Genomic DNA, 15,223 nt, shown 5'->3' with positions numbered 1-15,223 from the left:
TTGTATCCCTCTTATGTTCAGGTAGGAGCTGAGGTGGGTGGGGGTGGAGGTTAATCCAATACAGTTTGGAGAGAGTGCCAGAAGCTAACATTCTCCTGATTTAGGCAGAGGAGGAGGAAGAAATGGAAGGTTGACATCCAAGAACACAAGATGATCTCTTTTTGGTAATCCAGAAAGACACTAGTGTTTTCTTATTCCAATGAATAATAATGGGGAGCCTCAGGGTAAAGGGTGGCCAGATGTGGGGGTGATAACTGGGTGGGGGTTGGGGGAAGGGAGAGGGGAGGACTTGAAAGTATGAGTGAAGAATTTTCCAGGAAATGGGTATGTTAGTTAATAAGAGAGTCGGCTGGCCTGGAAAACTGAGACCATGGCCTTAATTCTTACTTCACTGGTAGAGAACTCATTAGGCCAAGGAATCCTGGCCATTCAGTCATTCAACAAATGATCACCACCAGTTCACTGGGTTAGAAGTTGGAAATATAGAAATAAAATACATAGCTCTTTATCCTGAGGGAGTTAATAGTTTAGTGGGGGATTCATTTAAGTAAACAGACAGCTAGTGTGCTATAGCACAGCTAAGTACAGGATGCTACAAGAATACAGATGGGGAGGCACTTAATCTACCTGAGAGAGGTGAAGAGGGATTTAGGAAAACCTCCTCAGAGGAGATAATTGAGCTGAACTCTGGAGGGTTAGTCTAGTCTAGGAGGTAGGAAAGGGCTTCCCAGAAGAGGGAAGAGTAGGGCAGGGCATGGCAGCTGTATTTGCAGCTCTTTGACAGTTGTATTTAGTGCAGGAGTTAAAGGGCAATACTATTCCAAATGCAACGACTATATGGGAAGGGAAGAAAGAGGAGATCCTGGAGAGGTAATGCTGTTGGAATTTGGGTACGCGGCCCATTTTGTATTTACTGGGTCTGCCGTGTCCGAGGGAGTGTGGAAACTCAGTGTGATAGCCCAAGAGAATGTTTTATTGCTACTACTTATTATTGAGAATGTAAAATGGATCAGTATGGGCAGAGAACATATCAATCCCAAACATACCACCTTGTGCCCTTTCCTGGGGAAGCATGCACACATGCAACATTTTGCTGTTCCCGGTTCATGCAAATTCCCTTCTCTGTCTGGCTTTTGAGGGTTGAGGGAAGAAGAAGGCACAGAGAGGAATGCCATTTACTTTGAGTTTATTCTGCTTTGACCTGTTGCAAGAGCACCATGGTTTCCCCAAATTCAGGTAGAAGGAAACAGTTGGGAGACTCCTTGGTGAGGTGCTTAAGTAGGCATACAACTTATCCTACACACCCAGTAACTGGATGGTCAAGCTAACTGCCTCAGGGTCTGGGTCTTCATTAGAACTCCCAAAACCATAGTTCGGCTCAGCAGCTTGCTGCCCTACTGAGGCCCACAGACTAGCGGTACCATGATATCCTGCAGGAGAATGATCACAGGCTCTACTAATGATCACAGCAATTCTACTAATTCTACTTGCAGCTCAGCTACCTGAGCAATCCTTTTCTCCCCTCTTGTAACCCTTCTTCTCCTAGTTCCTTTACTTCCCTCTTGTGTTCCACTGGGCAAAAGAATGACCCAAATTAAGTGCTTCTTCCCTTGGCTCCTTTTTTCTTTTTAAAGTTTATTTATTTTGAGAGAGACAGAGACAGTGCAAGGGGGAGAGGGGCAGAGACAGAGGGAGAGAGAGAGAACCCAAACAGGCTCTGCACTGCCAGCACAGAGCCCAACTTGGGGCTAGATCCCACGAACTGCAAGATCACGACCTGAGCTGAAACCAAGAGTTGTTTGCTTAACTGACTGAGCCACCCAGGTGCCCCTCCTTGCCTCCTCTTTTAATCCCTCTTTTTTTCCATTCTCCTTCCAGTTCTTCATCAGCCAATTCTCCTCATCCCTGTTGATTCTGCAGCTAGTTCAGCTAGGCTTTAATCTTAAAGGTGATGGAAGCTACTGAAGCACTATGTGTCATCTGCGGGCAGGTTGGTATTTATCCTCCAAAATGTTAATCAGGGCCTCTGCTATTGTGCAGCTCCAGAGAACACCATTTGCCTCATGGGCTATGTCATACAATAGGGGGCGCCTTTCACATATGGTACAATGTAAATGGTGCCCTCTGGAATTGTGCAACTCAGTTGCCTTTCAATGTGGGAATCAAAAGCCTGGAAAGCAACAAGTGTCTTAGAGGAAAATGTTGGCCCCTGGTGAAAACCAGATTCTTTGGTTATTTCAGGTCTGTGAATAATGCCTCTGCGCATTCAAATCTCCCAATTACTGTTAACCTGAGATTCAGAACTTTCTGCCATAGAGACCTTAAATGTTTCCAATTCTTCCTCTCCAACCTCACCATCCACTACTCCCCCATATGACCACATCTATGGCAGACTGATGATCTGAACGTGCAATGTGCCATTCTGACTCCACACCTTGCCCCTGGAGTTCCTTCCAGCTGGAATGCTTTCTCTCTAGATCCAGTTCCTATTTAATTATTGACACTCAGCTTGCATCCCATTCTGCTGGGAAGCCTTCCTTGTCCATCCCAGTTCAGTGATCTCTCTCCTTTATTCTCCAAACTCCTTTACAGGTCTGTTCCCTTCATCTGGCATTTTACATCAAGTTATAACAAACTACTGCTAAAAACTACTGGTAAAATTTGTTTCCCAATTAGAACTTAATTCACACCTTGTGCCTTATAAGGCCCTGTGTGATTTGACGCCAGACTAGTTCTCTGACTTCATTTCTTCCTGCTCTAGTCCTCATCCACTCCCCTAATTTAGCTGCACTGGCTTGCTCTCAAACTCACCAAGTTCATTTCCATCTCAAGGCTCTGCACTCACTGTTCCCTCTGCTTGGAGGACTCTTTCCCCAGACATCCCCAGACATACCAGACAGTAAAATCTACAAGGGTAGAAGCTTTTTCTTTTGGTGTATTCACCATTGTATTCCAAGTGGCTTGAACAGTGCCTGGCCTAAGGCAGGTAATCAGTAGATAACTAAATGTTGGGTGAAAAGTATAAATAATAGACTGCCTTGCATTGTTTCTTTCTTCCCTTTGCTTCATCTTACCCTTTGTATTTACCCCATCCCTTAATCGTAAGCATCCTGAGGACAGAAATCTGGTCTTATGATTTATTTCCCCCTCATCATCTAGCCCAGTGCCTTGAGTGTCGGTGCTTTAGTAAGTGTTTGTTGACAGAATGAGATAGAATGAGGAAAGAGTTCTTTCAAGCCTCTCCCACCAGGCGGGCTCAGCAGCCTCCAAAGCAGAAAACGGAGTAACCCTTGTCCTCCCAGGGCTGCTTGTGCTTGGGTTCAGCAAGCTGGCCACCAGCCCTAGCCTCAGGAATGTCTGTTCCTATCACAGCAGAGCTATTCTTCACTGGGAATTTCCTTCTCACCACCACCACCATCACCTCTGAGCTGGTTGGACTCAGACAAAGGGTATCTGACCACCCACCTAGAACTGAACCATTCCTGTCAGCACATATCTAATCTTAGGAAAAAAATAGGATTCTGCTACAGTAACTGCTTGGTTTACAGAGTTAAATCTTCTAGCAAGATTTATTAAAAGATCATGACTTTGGCTGCTATATTTCAAAGACCGGGCAGACATTTAGGTGACAGAGTTAAATAATCCAAACTTACCTCATACTCCCTCTTTCTCTCCCTCTCTTTCAAGGGTGAGCATTCTGTTCTTCCAAAACCCAGTCCTTCTCCATATTTGGAAATCTGGAATGGGCACTAGGGGCACAGCCCTGTCTCTTCTTGGTGTCTGCTGGGAGCTGTAGTTCCCAATGAGTGACGGCTGCTTTTTTCTGGCCAGCAAGTGGGTTTTCCTTTCTAAGGAGTCTATGTCTATAAACATACAGTGGGGTGGAAGATTGCTATTAGGAGGCTTGCCTTCTATTTTAAGCTCTCTGGTTTTATGCAAGGTACTACTCTTCTGTGGCTCAATCTCCCTGCCTGCAAAATGGGGATAATTATCTTTCTTTTCCTGGCTGCCAGATTGTTGGGTGGGGTAATTAGCCAGCACTCATTAAATGCTTTGAGCTCATTCCAGCAAGGAGTGCTTTATAAATAAAAATTGTTATCTTTAAAGAAGAAAATATTAATTTTCATTGCCTAATTGCCTCCACAAACCAACTCTGCCTGTATATCAGAAAGATGCTGTTTAATTCCTTATATATGCCTTCCACCTACGCTGCTTTTAATGGTTTCCCTGCATCTCATTCCATTTTGTTTCATCATCTTTAGTTTCGTATCGTCAAGAATAAACTCTCTCTGCCTCCTCTCTGAAAGGAAAGGACAAGACAGACCAACTCTTCCCTATGTCCAAAGCATAAGAAAGCCAGGAAGAAGGAATGATTGGGACTTGATCTGAGCTCCACAACTTTATGTCTTCCCAACTCACCATGCACGTACGTGATCAAGAGCCTAGTTTCTGCAGAAGAGGCTGACCTTTGTTCCGTCTGCAGAAGAAACAGATTTCACTGCAGCAGGAAGGGTTTTGAAAGATCTTACATTCTTAAATGCCCTTCTCTGGAGCTCTGAAAGAAGCATTTTGACACACTCTGCATCTATAGTCAGAGGAAGGAGACTGGCACAGTATAGTGGAAGCAGCAGCCGGCTTAGAATTAAAATGGTTGGGTCCTGGCTCCAAGACTTCAGGCAAATCATTTGACCTCTCTGGCCTTGGTTTCTTTAGCTATGAAATGGAGATAACAATATATGTTTGAGTGTTTTGTACAGTGCTGCACTACAGTTAGTTGTTAATAACATGCAGTATGATGCTGATTAAAAACAGAAAATGTTAAAGTCAGACACATTTAGATTAAAATAGCACCTGGATTTGCTGTGGAAATTTGATCAAATCACTGTTTTCTGAATCTTAGTTATAGTATCTCTAAGATGGGGATAGTGAGGATTACATGAGACAGTGCATGCAGTGGACTGAACACAGAGTCTGGCGCATACTAATTTCTCAATAAATGTAGTTATGACTATTATTAATATATTATGACAATGTAAATGTGGCTATGACAATGCATTATCTCTCACTTTTGATCATCTTACTTTGTTACAATCAAATAAGGATGCTTTTGAAGTTGTAAAGTATTACACCAATGTGAGGGATGATTAGAATTAAACCTCAAAAGAAGGGAGATGGACTCCCCAGAGTTTTCCTTCCAGCTTCAGGATTACATAGGATTAAGGATGTACAACTACTTTTTAGCTACAAAGAACTATAACATGTGAATTGTTGCTAGTAGCAGCAGGATTATTTGTTTCTTGTTTTAGGTAGTGGGTAATACCAATATTCCATTGAAAAATAAAAAGGGGTCCTATGACATACTATGAATTAATAAGTCAGGTTACAGGGCAGCATAATTATGTATAATTATACATATATACTCTGTGTATTTGTAGAAGGATGTTCATCAGAATGTTAAAGTTGTCATTTATGGGTGATGGAATTTCAGATGATTCTTATTCTCTTGTACTTTTCTGTCTTGCTTGGATTATTTTTACTCTGGTTATGTATCATTTTAACAAAAACAGTTAAAAGACAAAAGAAAAGCAGATATCAAAAAGGCAGATCTCAGGTTGTAAAACACTAGGAGAATCCATTTGGTGGTCCTTTAATCCCAGAGAATGTTTTCTTAGGTATGGGAAATGGAGTTTCTGGCAACAAGGAGAAGTTGTATGACAAATGCCTCTGAAAAGAAGTTGGAGGGGAATGGAGGGGATTCCCTCCAAAATGGCCCTGAAAGGAGGGGAAGAGGTGACCTTTCATCTCTGTTTATTTCCTAAGCTGCAATAATATGGTAGTTTTAATCATAGCCTTGTACACCTGAGTTTCCTTATTTGCTATGGTAACATGTGAGTCCTGTTTTACTACCTCTGTTCATTCTGGCTTACCTTAGACCTGGCTGTCAGGTAGAACTATAACTCACCCCCTCATTCATGCTGCCCAGGTAATCACCCTTTGTCGTGACTGATTAGAGGAAGGGTGTGGTGAGCCCATTTGTAATCGGCTTCCACTGTCCTCCTAAATTTCAGAACCAGAAGCACAAAGAACAAACTTCCCAGTGGGACACAAAATAAAAGGGATGGTGCCAGCATGCCTTACCGTTCATGATAATCTTCCCAGAAAACTACCCACAGGCAAGTCCACACAAGCTTGGAGGCAGCTTGTCTGTTGTGCAGCCCATCCCCGGTGAGGACAAGAGAGTAGGAGGTGGGGGAGGGGAAGAGCAGATTCTTCCCTGTTGTCACAAACAACTGTCTCCAGAAAGAACTGAACCATTTTCAGATTTCAGCATTGAAGCACGAGTTAATGTGGAGCCAGGAAAAAAAGAGGTCTGCCATGTCAGGGTTTGTAGGTATTAAAACTGCACACCTCAGGGCACTTGGGTGGCTCAGTCTGTTGACCATCTGGCTTTAGCTCAGGTCATGATCTCAAGGTTCATGAGTTCGAGCCCTGGGAGGGGCTCTGTGCTGACAGCTCAGAGCCTGGAGCCTGCTTCAGATTCTGTGTCTCCCTCTGTCTCTCCCCCACTCGTGCTCTGTCTCTGTCTTAAAAATAAACGTTTAAAAAAATTAAAAAAAAACAAAACAAAATAAAACTGCACATCTCCAGAGGGTGCCATTCACACAGACTCCATGTGAATAGCACCTCTCAGAGTTGAGCTTGAGTGAATCCCAGGAAGGGTAATTTTCTCTCCCACTGAGCATACTGACTTGTAGAGAAAGGCTTTTACAACAACAGATTGGAGCTTTGCTGAGTAGTCCTTAATTTTTGAAATGAACGGAATTACCCTTGCTTAAAAAATATGCTCAGACATCTGTTTTCCTCACTTTACTAATTTTTTAATGTTCTTTCTGGTGTCACTCTGCTCTGAAAACAGTTGCTAAGTGGGGTCAGGGTATTTATGGGGTTACCAATATGCTCTTGAGATTGCTGAGGATAATAATTCTAAAAATGCAAAGGCAAGTTGCAATTCCTTTTATTTATTTTATACTTATACTTTATTTGTTTTAGGCCTTGGACACATGGAACAGTGTGGACAAATATTTGTTTTACTTGCTGTGCTCAACAAGGAGTCCAATTTTAGGGTTGACTAAAGCTACCTGGATTGGTAAGACTGAAGGCCTGCCCTTCAACATCTTTTTTTAATTGAAGTATAGTTGACAAACAATATTAAATTAATTTCAGGTGTATAGTGTGATTTGACAATTATATACATTACAAAATGCTCACCACTCGCTTTGGTTTTTAGTATTTCTTTTCTTTTTAATTTTTAAAATGTTTAATTATTATTTGAGAGAGAGAAAGAGACAGCGAGTGGGGGAGGGGCGGAGAGAGAGGGAGATACGGAATGTGAAGCAGGCTCCAGGTTCTGAGCTATCAGCACAGAGCCCAATGCAGGTCTTGAACTCATGAACCACGAGATCATGACCTGAACTGAAGCTGGATGCTTAAGTGACCGGGCCACCCAGGCGCCCCTGTTTTCTTCTTTTTTTTTTTTAAATTAAAGCTTCTTTGAGGTTCTTACCATACCCTTCTTTTCTTACTACCTTCACCTGGTTGAGATTAAAATTAAGTTTTCTGGAGATCCTCCCAACATTTCTCCCTTCTCTGCCGCTCCTCGAATACCTTAATCAGTGCTTGTTGGCTCAAAATTGTACTTCAGGACAGAATTTCAGGAAATAACTTGGGACATAAATATTCTCTCATGGTTTTCAGTCTTTTATTTTATTACTTTATTTTTTTTAAGTAAAATTTATTGTCAAGTTAGCTAACACACACTGTATACAGTGTGCTCTTGGCTTCGGGAGTAGATTCCCATGATTCATTGCTTACATACAACCCCCAGTGCTCATCCCAACAAGTGCCCTCCTCAATGCCCATTACCCATTTCCCCCCTCTGACCTCCTCATCAACCCTGTTTGTTCTCTGCATTTAAGAGTCTCTTATGTTTTACCTCCCTCTCTGTTTGAAACTATTTTTTCCCCTTCCCTTCCCCCATGGTCTTCTGTTAAGTTCCCAAATTCCACATATGAGTGAAAATATATGTATCTGTCTTTCTCTGACTGACTTATTTCACTTAGCATAATACCCTCCAGTTCCATCCACATTGTTGCAAATGGCAAGATTTCATTCTTATTGCCAAGTAGTATTCCATTGTATATATAAACCACATCTTCAGTTTTCAGTTTTCAGTACAGTTTTAAATACAAATTTAAATTTCAGTTTTAAATACAAAGGATCACTTTCAATTGCTCCTCTATCAATCCTATGTTTTGCAATGTTTTGTCTACTAAGGAGGATCCATTAACAAATAAACATTTAGAGCATTATCTCAAGTAAATGTATAATTTCTTCTTGGAATATTAAAGCTGTGTGTTGAGAACCCTTCCATCCCATTTTCCCCTGAAGGCCTGCTAGGGCAAAAACTGCAGGTTTTGAGAACTACTGCTGCTCTCCATGGTGGGAGGGGAGAGAGCACTGGTGTGATGGGTGTTAATGGCTGGCAATAACTCCATGTGCTGCTCTTCCCAGTCAGTATCTGTGTGTTAACAGTGACCTTGATGCTATAAATGACCTCAAAGTGGGGCATCTGAGTGTCTCAGTCATTAGGCATCCAACTCTTGATTTTGGCTCAGGTCATGATCTCACGGTTTATGAATTTGAGCCCTGCATTGGGCTCTGTGCTAAAAATGCAGATCCTGCTTGGGATTTCTCTCTTTCTGTCTCTCTCTCTGCCCCTCCCTGGCTCTCTCTCTCTCTCTCTCTCTCTCTCTCTCTCTCAATAAACAAACAAACAAACTAACATTAAAAAAGAAAAATAAATTGCCCCAAAATATGATTAATGACAAGGATTTCTGGGCTAGTGAGGAAAGCACTTTTGAGTGAAGGTGAGATCCTCTCTGGGGCAGCATGGGGCAGGGCAAGGAATGCTGCCTTCTTCAGCTGTGTAATATCAAGCTATTGCTTGACCTCCCCTGGCCTCAGTTTCTGGCTGTGGTACGTTAAACGTCCTTCCAAATCTAAAATTCTATCACTCAGGTTGACTGAGTTTATTAGAATATTTCCTAAGAAGTAAGTAAGAGGGAATAAGAAGGAACATTGCAAATTGCCTATGGCCAAGAAGGCAAGCTAGGGGTATTGGTACCTGGAAACACCTGTAGGTATCTCCTTTTTTTGGGTGGCTGGTCTAGGTTATGTAACTCCTCAGCTTCCAACCTTTTCACATAGTGCTTGCCAGTGAATGTCGAGACCAAATGATGCAGAACAGCTCTGGAGAGGTGGGGTCCCTCCTGAGCATTGGGTGTCTATTGCTTTACACCATGCCAGACCACACAAGGGTCCTGAGATGAGTGAGACCCTGTCCCTGCCCTCAGGAAGGGCACAGTTGAATAGTGAAATGACACAAATAACTATAAGAAGATTTGGAAACTGGGAAGGACCAACAAGAAAGGCATAAAAAAGCAAAGCACAATTGGGAGTTTGAAGGAAGGAGTGATTAGCTTGAATAAGGTGTAATCAGAAAAGATTCCAGGGAGGAGATAGCATCTTTCCACTCTTTCATGAGAGAGCCAGGGCTGACTTATTCCTAGTGAGCATCCATTACCTCTTTTATTTTTCAGGCTTGGTCTGGCATCACAAAGATTTGTTCGAACTTCTCTGAGTGAATACTCTGACTCCTGCAATAGGTGAGAAAAAGTGAAATTGGACTACAGGTCTCCATAGAGTGGCTGCCTCCAGTCACCTTCACCATGATGAAAAGGATCTATTGATGACCCTTTGAAGAATGGCCTGGGCATGGGATCTGGTTAGAAATCTCCAGTAATTATGTCAGCTTTGCCACTGAAACCAAATGTTTTGAGCAGTTTCTGAGCTTTAGTTTCCCATGTACAAGTAGGAATAATAATATACCTTGCTCACAGGCTGGTTGTTAAGCTCAAATAAAATAAGTGAAAGTATTTTGTAGGGCCAGTATTATGCATTAGTTAAGAATAAAGACTCTAGGGGCACCTGGGTGGCCATCGGTTGGGTGTCAGAATTTTGATTTCAGCTCAGGTCACGATTGTGGGATCCAGCCCTGAGTTAGGCTTCCTGCTGGCAGCTCGGGGCCAGCTTGGGATTCTGTCTCTCTTCACCCCCCCCACCCCACTCTCTCTCTCTTTCTCTCTCTCTCTTGACATGGATGGATGAATTTTTAAAAAAAAAGGAAAGAAAGGAAGACTCTAGAGTGAAATTTCTTGGATTTTAGTCCCAGCCCTTCTTTGCATTTTGTGTGTGATCTTTGGCAAGTTGCTTAACCTCTCTGTGCCTTGGTTTCTTCATCTACAATATAGGGATGACACTAAGACTTATGTCATAGGGTTATTGATGATTAAAATGAGTTAAATGTAAACCACTTAGAATAGCACCTAGTACATAGGTAATATCATACTTATAAATTGACCTGCCTTATTGTTGTAAAGCACTATAGAGAATGATTATGATTATTATAAGTACTTTTTAGACACAGAAGCAAAGTAAGAGTTCTGCTGTGTCTATATGGAGAGGAGCAAATGGGAAGCATTGAACTATGCCCTAAACACCAAGTCCGGTCTTTAAAAAAGAGTCATAAAAATGCCAACAGATGAAGTTCTGGAATGAGGGAGGCACACTCCTTGGCCATCCTGGAGAAACATTATCTTCACCCTGCTAATACTTATCTTTCTGGCTTGCTTCTGGTCAAAGGTCCATACTAGGTATGATTCTACTCCATTGGAGCTTTGCCACCAACATCCCTGGCTAGAAGAGATGTGTTAGATGGACCAGCTATGGATACTGTCTATTGTCACAGAATGTAGAATCAGCTTGGAGAGGGCAGGATAGGATGGGCTGACTGCAGATATGAGCATTACTGACCTTTGTAAGAAAGAGTCAAGAGTTGGATTCCAGGTCAGAAAATAAGATTACAGAACTTTGAGGTAGAATGAAATTCTTTCTTCTCCTTACTCATTCCCCAATATATTATACCTACTGGCCTTATAATCAGCCTGAACTATTCCAGAGATTTAAAGAGTTCAATGGGCCATTGTCACGTGGCCTCTTCTGATCCTTACAACCACCCTATGGGCAGGTGTTCTTATCCATGTCCTCAAATGAGAAAATTGAGGCTTAGAGGATTTAAGTGACTTTCTAGAGGTCTGGTGTAGTCACTGAAGGAACCAATATTCTAACTGGTATAGCTCATCTTCCAGTCTAGAGTTCTTTCTGGTACAAAAATACCAACTCATCACCTGCCCAAAGCAAGCAAAGCAAATCCACATTTCAGATTAAGGCAATCCATGGATAGATAGACTGAGCACCTTACAGAACAGAAGGAAGAGCACCAAGTTCCAGAGCTTGGGTCAGGGTTAGAGGATGACCCATAATATGGATTTTTCATCTCATTTACTATATTTTTCCAAAATGAGAAGATTCCAACGATACAAATATTAGCATGGACCAGACCTTAGATCTGGCTTTATAGATTAGGCCTTATTTCCACTCTTTGACTTATGCCAAGGGGAGAATAGGTAGTTTCAAGGCTTGTGTCATGAACCCTGAGTCAGAAAGACTGGTTTTATATACATAATATCTGTGCATTCCCCCTCAGGTGGAATGAACTTGCTTATGTTTAGGATTTCTGTGTCTTAGCCTGAGAAATTCTGGGTACATTCAGACATAAGGGGAGATAGTGGACTGTCACGGTAGTACGTTAAAGAATCAATTTGTGGACATAACAGTGCTAAAGGTTAAGTGATGACATACAGACCACTGAAGTCCCGTATAGTCAAAAATTGGGTGAAACACAGAAATAGGAACACAATCATGTTTTCATGTGATTTTTAGCAATCTCCTCACCCACCTCCCATCTCTTGTCCTCATTATGTCAGCTATACCACTAAATAGGCAAATTTTTTTCTAGCAAGTCTTTTAAGACTGTGCTGCCATCACCTGGAAGCATCAGAAACAGCAAGAAACTTCTTATTAGGATTTAAGGAAGAGGTTTCCTTCCTTCCTTCCTTCTTTCCTTCCTTCCTTCCTTCCTTTCCTTTTCCTTCCTTCCTTTCTTTCTCCTTCCTTCCTTCCTTCCTTCCTTCCTTCCTTCCTTCCTTCCTTCCTTCCTTCTTTCTTTTTAAAGTTTACCTATGTTGAAAGAGAGAGGATGAGAGAAGAGAGTGCATGTGAGTGAGAGGAGTGGAGAGAGAGGAAACAGAGAATTCCAAGCAGGCTCTGCACTGTCAGTGCAGAGCCTGACACAGGGCTTGATCTTAAGACCCTGAAATCATGACCTGAGCTGAAATCGAGTCAGATACTTAACCGACTGAGCACCAGGCGACCCTTAAGGAAGGAACCTTTTCAAGGAAGCAATCTGAGGTGGTGCTCCTGGAAGTAAAGAGAGGAGGTCTCAACCTGTCTAGGCCAGCATTTTCTGATGCTCCTACTGCTTTCCTGATTTTTCAGGGAAGACTTCTAAACCCAGTTCTGAGAACAAGGTTTTTATTTGCAGTGCTGTAATAATCAAATCTGAGGCAGAACTGATAAAACATTTTGGTCACTTCATTCTGAGACTGTGATCCACAATTTCCAAGGATCTCTGCTTGCCTCTGGAGTTTTCTGTGTGGGAATGAGCTAGTCTTGAGCAGAAGGTCCACATTTTCTCTTTGCTTTGTCCCCACCACTGGATTTCCTGTTAGGAAACAAAGTTAAATGTAGATATCGAACCTAACCCTCCACTGTTGTCACTCCCAATCACTCTTCTTTATTTCCCCTCAGCATTTATTATCATTTGACACACTACTGTTTGTATTTTACTTATTTTTTATTTTGTTTCCTTTCACTATGGCACAAACTCCACAAAACAGACATTTTTGTCTCTTTGGTTAACTGTGGGATCTTCAGTACTTAGAACAGGGCCTACCACTTAGTAGGTGTTCAAAAGTATTTGTGGAATAAGTGAAGTCCTGACTTCATCACCTTATATGGTTACGGGGTCTATACTTTTCTTTCCTCAGAAGTCTGATGGATTTCATGTTTCTGCTTCAGCTTTCCATGAAGACTTTCTACAGAGAGCTGAAAGCCCAGCAGATGGGTATATCTATATCTAGTGACAAGGGAAGGGAATGTATGGTGTAAATAGGTACTTGCCCTGTGCCTGGACTTTCTAATCTAATCACCAGCGGAATAAACAATTAGAGAAGTTTTACAAAGAGTTGAAAAGGTAAGGAGCTGAGGAGAAACTAAAGCTGAGAGAAGTATAAATTCAGCAAAGTCTGGGTGAAGCACAGAATACACAAATATAATTTATGTATCTGTATAAAATTATTTATTATTATAGCTATAATTTATTGAATACCTGCTCTGTTCTAGCACTTCATTATAAATTGCATTACACACTGTATGACTTTGTTTTTATTTTATAGGAATATCTCTTTTATAGGAAGCAATGAGGCTCAATGAGCTTATGTAACTTGCTTGGGCAATGATTGTAAATTCTCTGAATAGAAAGCATAGACTCAGTCCTGTCCTGCAGAACAGAATAGTGGTTAAATATATGTCTTTGGGCAAAAAGAGCCTTTTTGACTTTGTATTTTCCACCTATTCGTTGTGTGACCTTCAGCAAATTATTTAAATAGTCTCCAATGTCCTCACCTGTGCAATGGGGATAACAGTATTCCTAACCCCCAGGGTTGAGGGAAGGATTAAATGAGATTGCACGCAAAGCGTTTCGCATAGCACTAGGATAAGCACTGGATAAATGTGAGCTATGCCTGGGAAGGAGGAACATGGAAGGAAAAGTGACTAGCTCTGATGTTTCTTTTCAGTGTTTTTCCTGCTCCACTTTCTAATATTCGAATTGTTATTCCTGGAGAAAGCTCAGTATTAAAAGCCCGCTTGTAATTTCACCTCCATTACTGGAATTTCTTCTGTCCGGCTTCTGCTGGTTAGTGGTTAATGAGGGGAGCTCCCCATGTCATAACACAGCCTCTGCTTTGTAATTTCCCAAATCGTCCTTGCGAGTTTGTTTTCTCGGGGTACAGGGGCAGTTCCTGGGGCGTGGCATGCTGGGAGTTGTAGTCCGAACTCCTCTATCTGCATCGAGAGGGCGACTGAACCGAGAGCCAGGGAACTACAGCTCCCAGAGTCCTCCGCGCCGCCGGGAAGCTCCGAGTCTGCAGGCAGCTGCGAAAGCCGGAACGATGTCCTCGCCCTCGTCCCGCTCCTGCAGTGAGCGGCTCTATTCATAAAAACGGAACCTGGAACGGCACTCCCCGGGGCGAAGGTGGTATCAGTACATGTCGTGGGGCCAGAGAAGCTAGATCCAGGTATTGCAGGGATGCAGCTGTTCTGCAAATCTATGGTGTAAACTGGTTCCCCACGTGCCAACCTGTTTTGAGCTAGAGCAGCCGCCCAGTCAGCCCAGCCGTTGCCTTGGATATGGCCACTAACTTTTCCTTCTCCAGGACTCGGCCTCGGGAAAGGTTGTGGGCAAGGTTATGAGGACTGTCCCTTTTCTCCCAGGCCGACTCGGGATATCCCGGAGTCCCCGGAGAGGCTGCCACTCTGACGTCTGGGGAGACAGGCCCTAAGCCCCGGCTGGCTATGAAGAGTGACTTCTCGACACCTGCAGCCCCCCTTAGGGGGCTCGGGGGGCCCCTCAGGAGCAGTGAGCCTGTGCGTGCCGCCCCAGCCCCGTCGGCAGCCGTGGTTCTGCTGGAGGAGGCGGCAGACCTCTTAGTTGTACACCTGGACTTCGGGGCGGCGCTGCAGACCTGTGAACGCGCCTTGCCGAGCTTGGCCAACCTTGATGCGGGCACGTAGGTGCTGGGCTCCATTCATTTCCGGGTGATCTTGGGGAGGGACTAAAGCTCTTAGGAGTTCTGTCTTTCCCAGATTGCTCACAAGGAGCCTTACACCTTGGTTTCATTAGTGGTTCCTCTTTGAGAGGCTGGTGTGCCCATTCTACAGAGGAGGAAACTGAGGCACTGCACAATGAGGAAGAAGTGGTCAAGTCGTGCAACAGAGCTTAGTGAGAACCCACAGCCAGTTCTTTGCTTCCCTGTTCCAGTGTTGAATGGCATGTTGGGAAGATAGAATGCATATTGTCAAATTATTTCGGTAAGCAGGTTCAGCGAGCAGGTGGTGGAAGTCCTCTCCTAGGTATACTCCT

General features: G+C 43.0%; 1 protein-coding gene across 6 annotated transcripts in view; it reads left to right on the top strand.

Moving 5' to 3' along the window:
* PEX26 (peroxisomal biogenesis factor 26) overlaps nucleotides 1-15,223 on the top strand; it is a 55,260-nt gene that overhangs the window by 31,573 nt on the left and 8,464 nt on the right. For 3 of the 6 annotated variants that reach the window (XM_042991463.1, XM_042991461.1, XM_042991466.1), the window contains exons 3-7: nucleotides 1,879-1,990; nucleotides 4,263-4,426; nucleotides 7,051-7,147; nucleotides 9,660-9,725; nucleotides 14,575-14,870. In XM_042991463.1, the coding sequence (XP_042847397.1) occupies nucleotides 14,656-14,870 (215 nt within the window). In that variant the 5' untranslated portion in view covers nucleotides 1,879-1,990; nucleotides 4,263-4,426; nucleotides 7,051-7,147; nucleotides 9,660-9,725; nucleotides 14,575-14,655. Of the gene's footprint in view, nucleotides 1-1,878; nucleotides 1,991-4,262; nucleotides 4,427-7,050; nucleotides 7,148-9,659; nucleotides 9,726-13,067; nucleotides 13,274-14,287; nucleotides 14,379-14,574; nucleotides 14,871-15,223 lie in introns of those variants that run through there. The other 3 variants (XM_042991462.1, XM_042991464.1, XM_007092790.2) reach the window with 3 other exon arrangements.

This window comes from Panthera tigris, chromosome B4 (genome assembly GCF_018350195.1).
Source record: "Panthera tigris isolate Pti1 chromosome B4, P.tigris_Pti1_mat1.1, whole genome shotgun sequence".
In the NCBI taxonomy this organism is placed as follows: Eukaryota; Metazoa; Chordata; class Mammalia; order Carnivora; family Felidae; genus Panthera; species Panthera tigris.
Note: the sequence above shows the minus strand (reverse complement) of the source record. Positions and strands in the feature narration are given on the sequence as shown.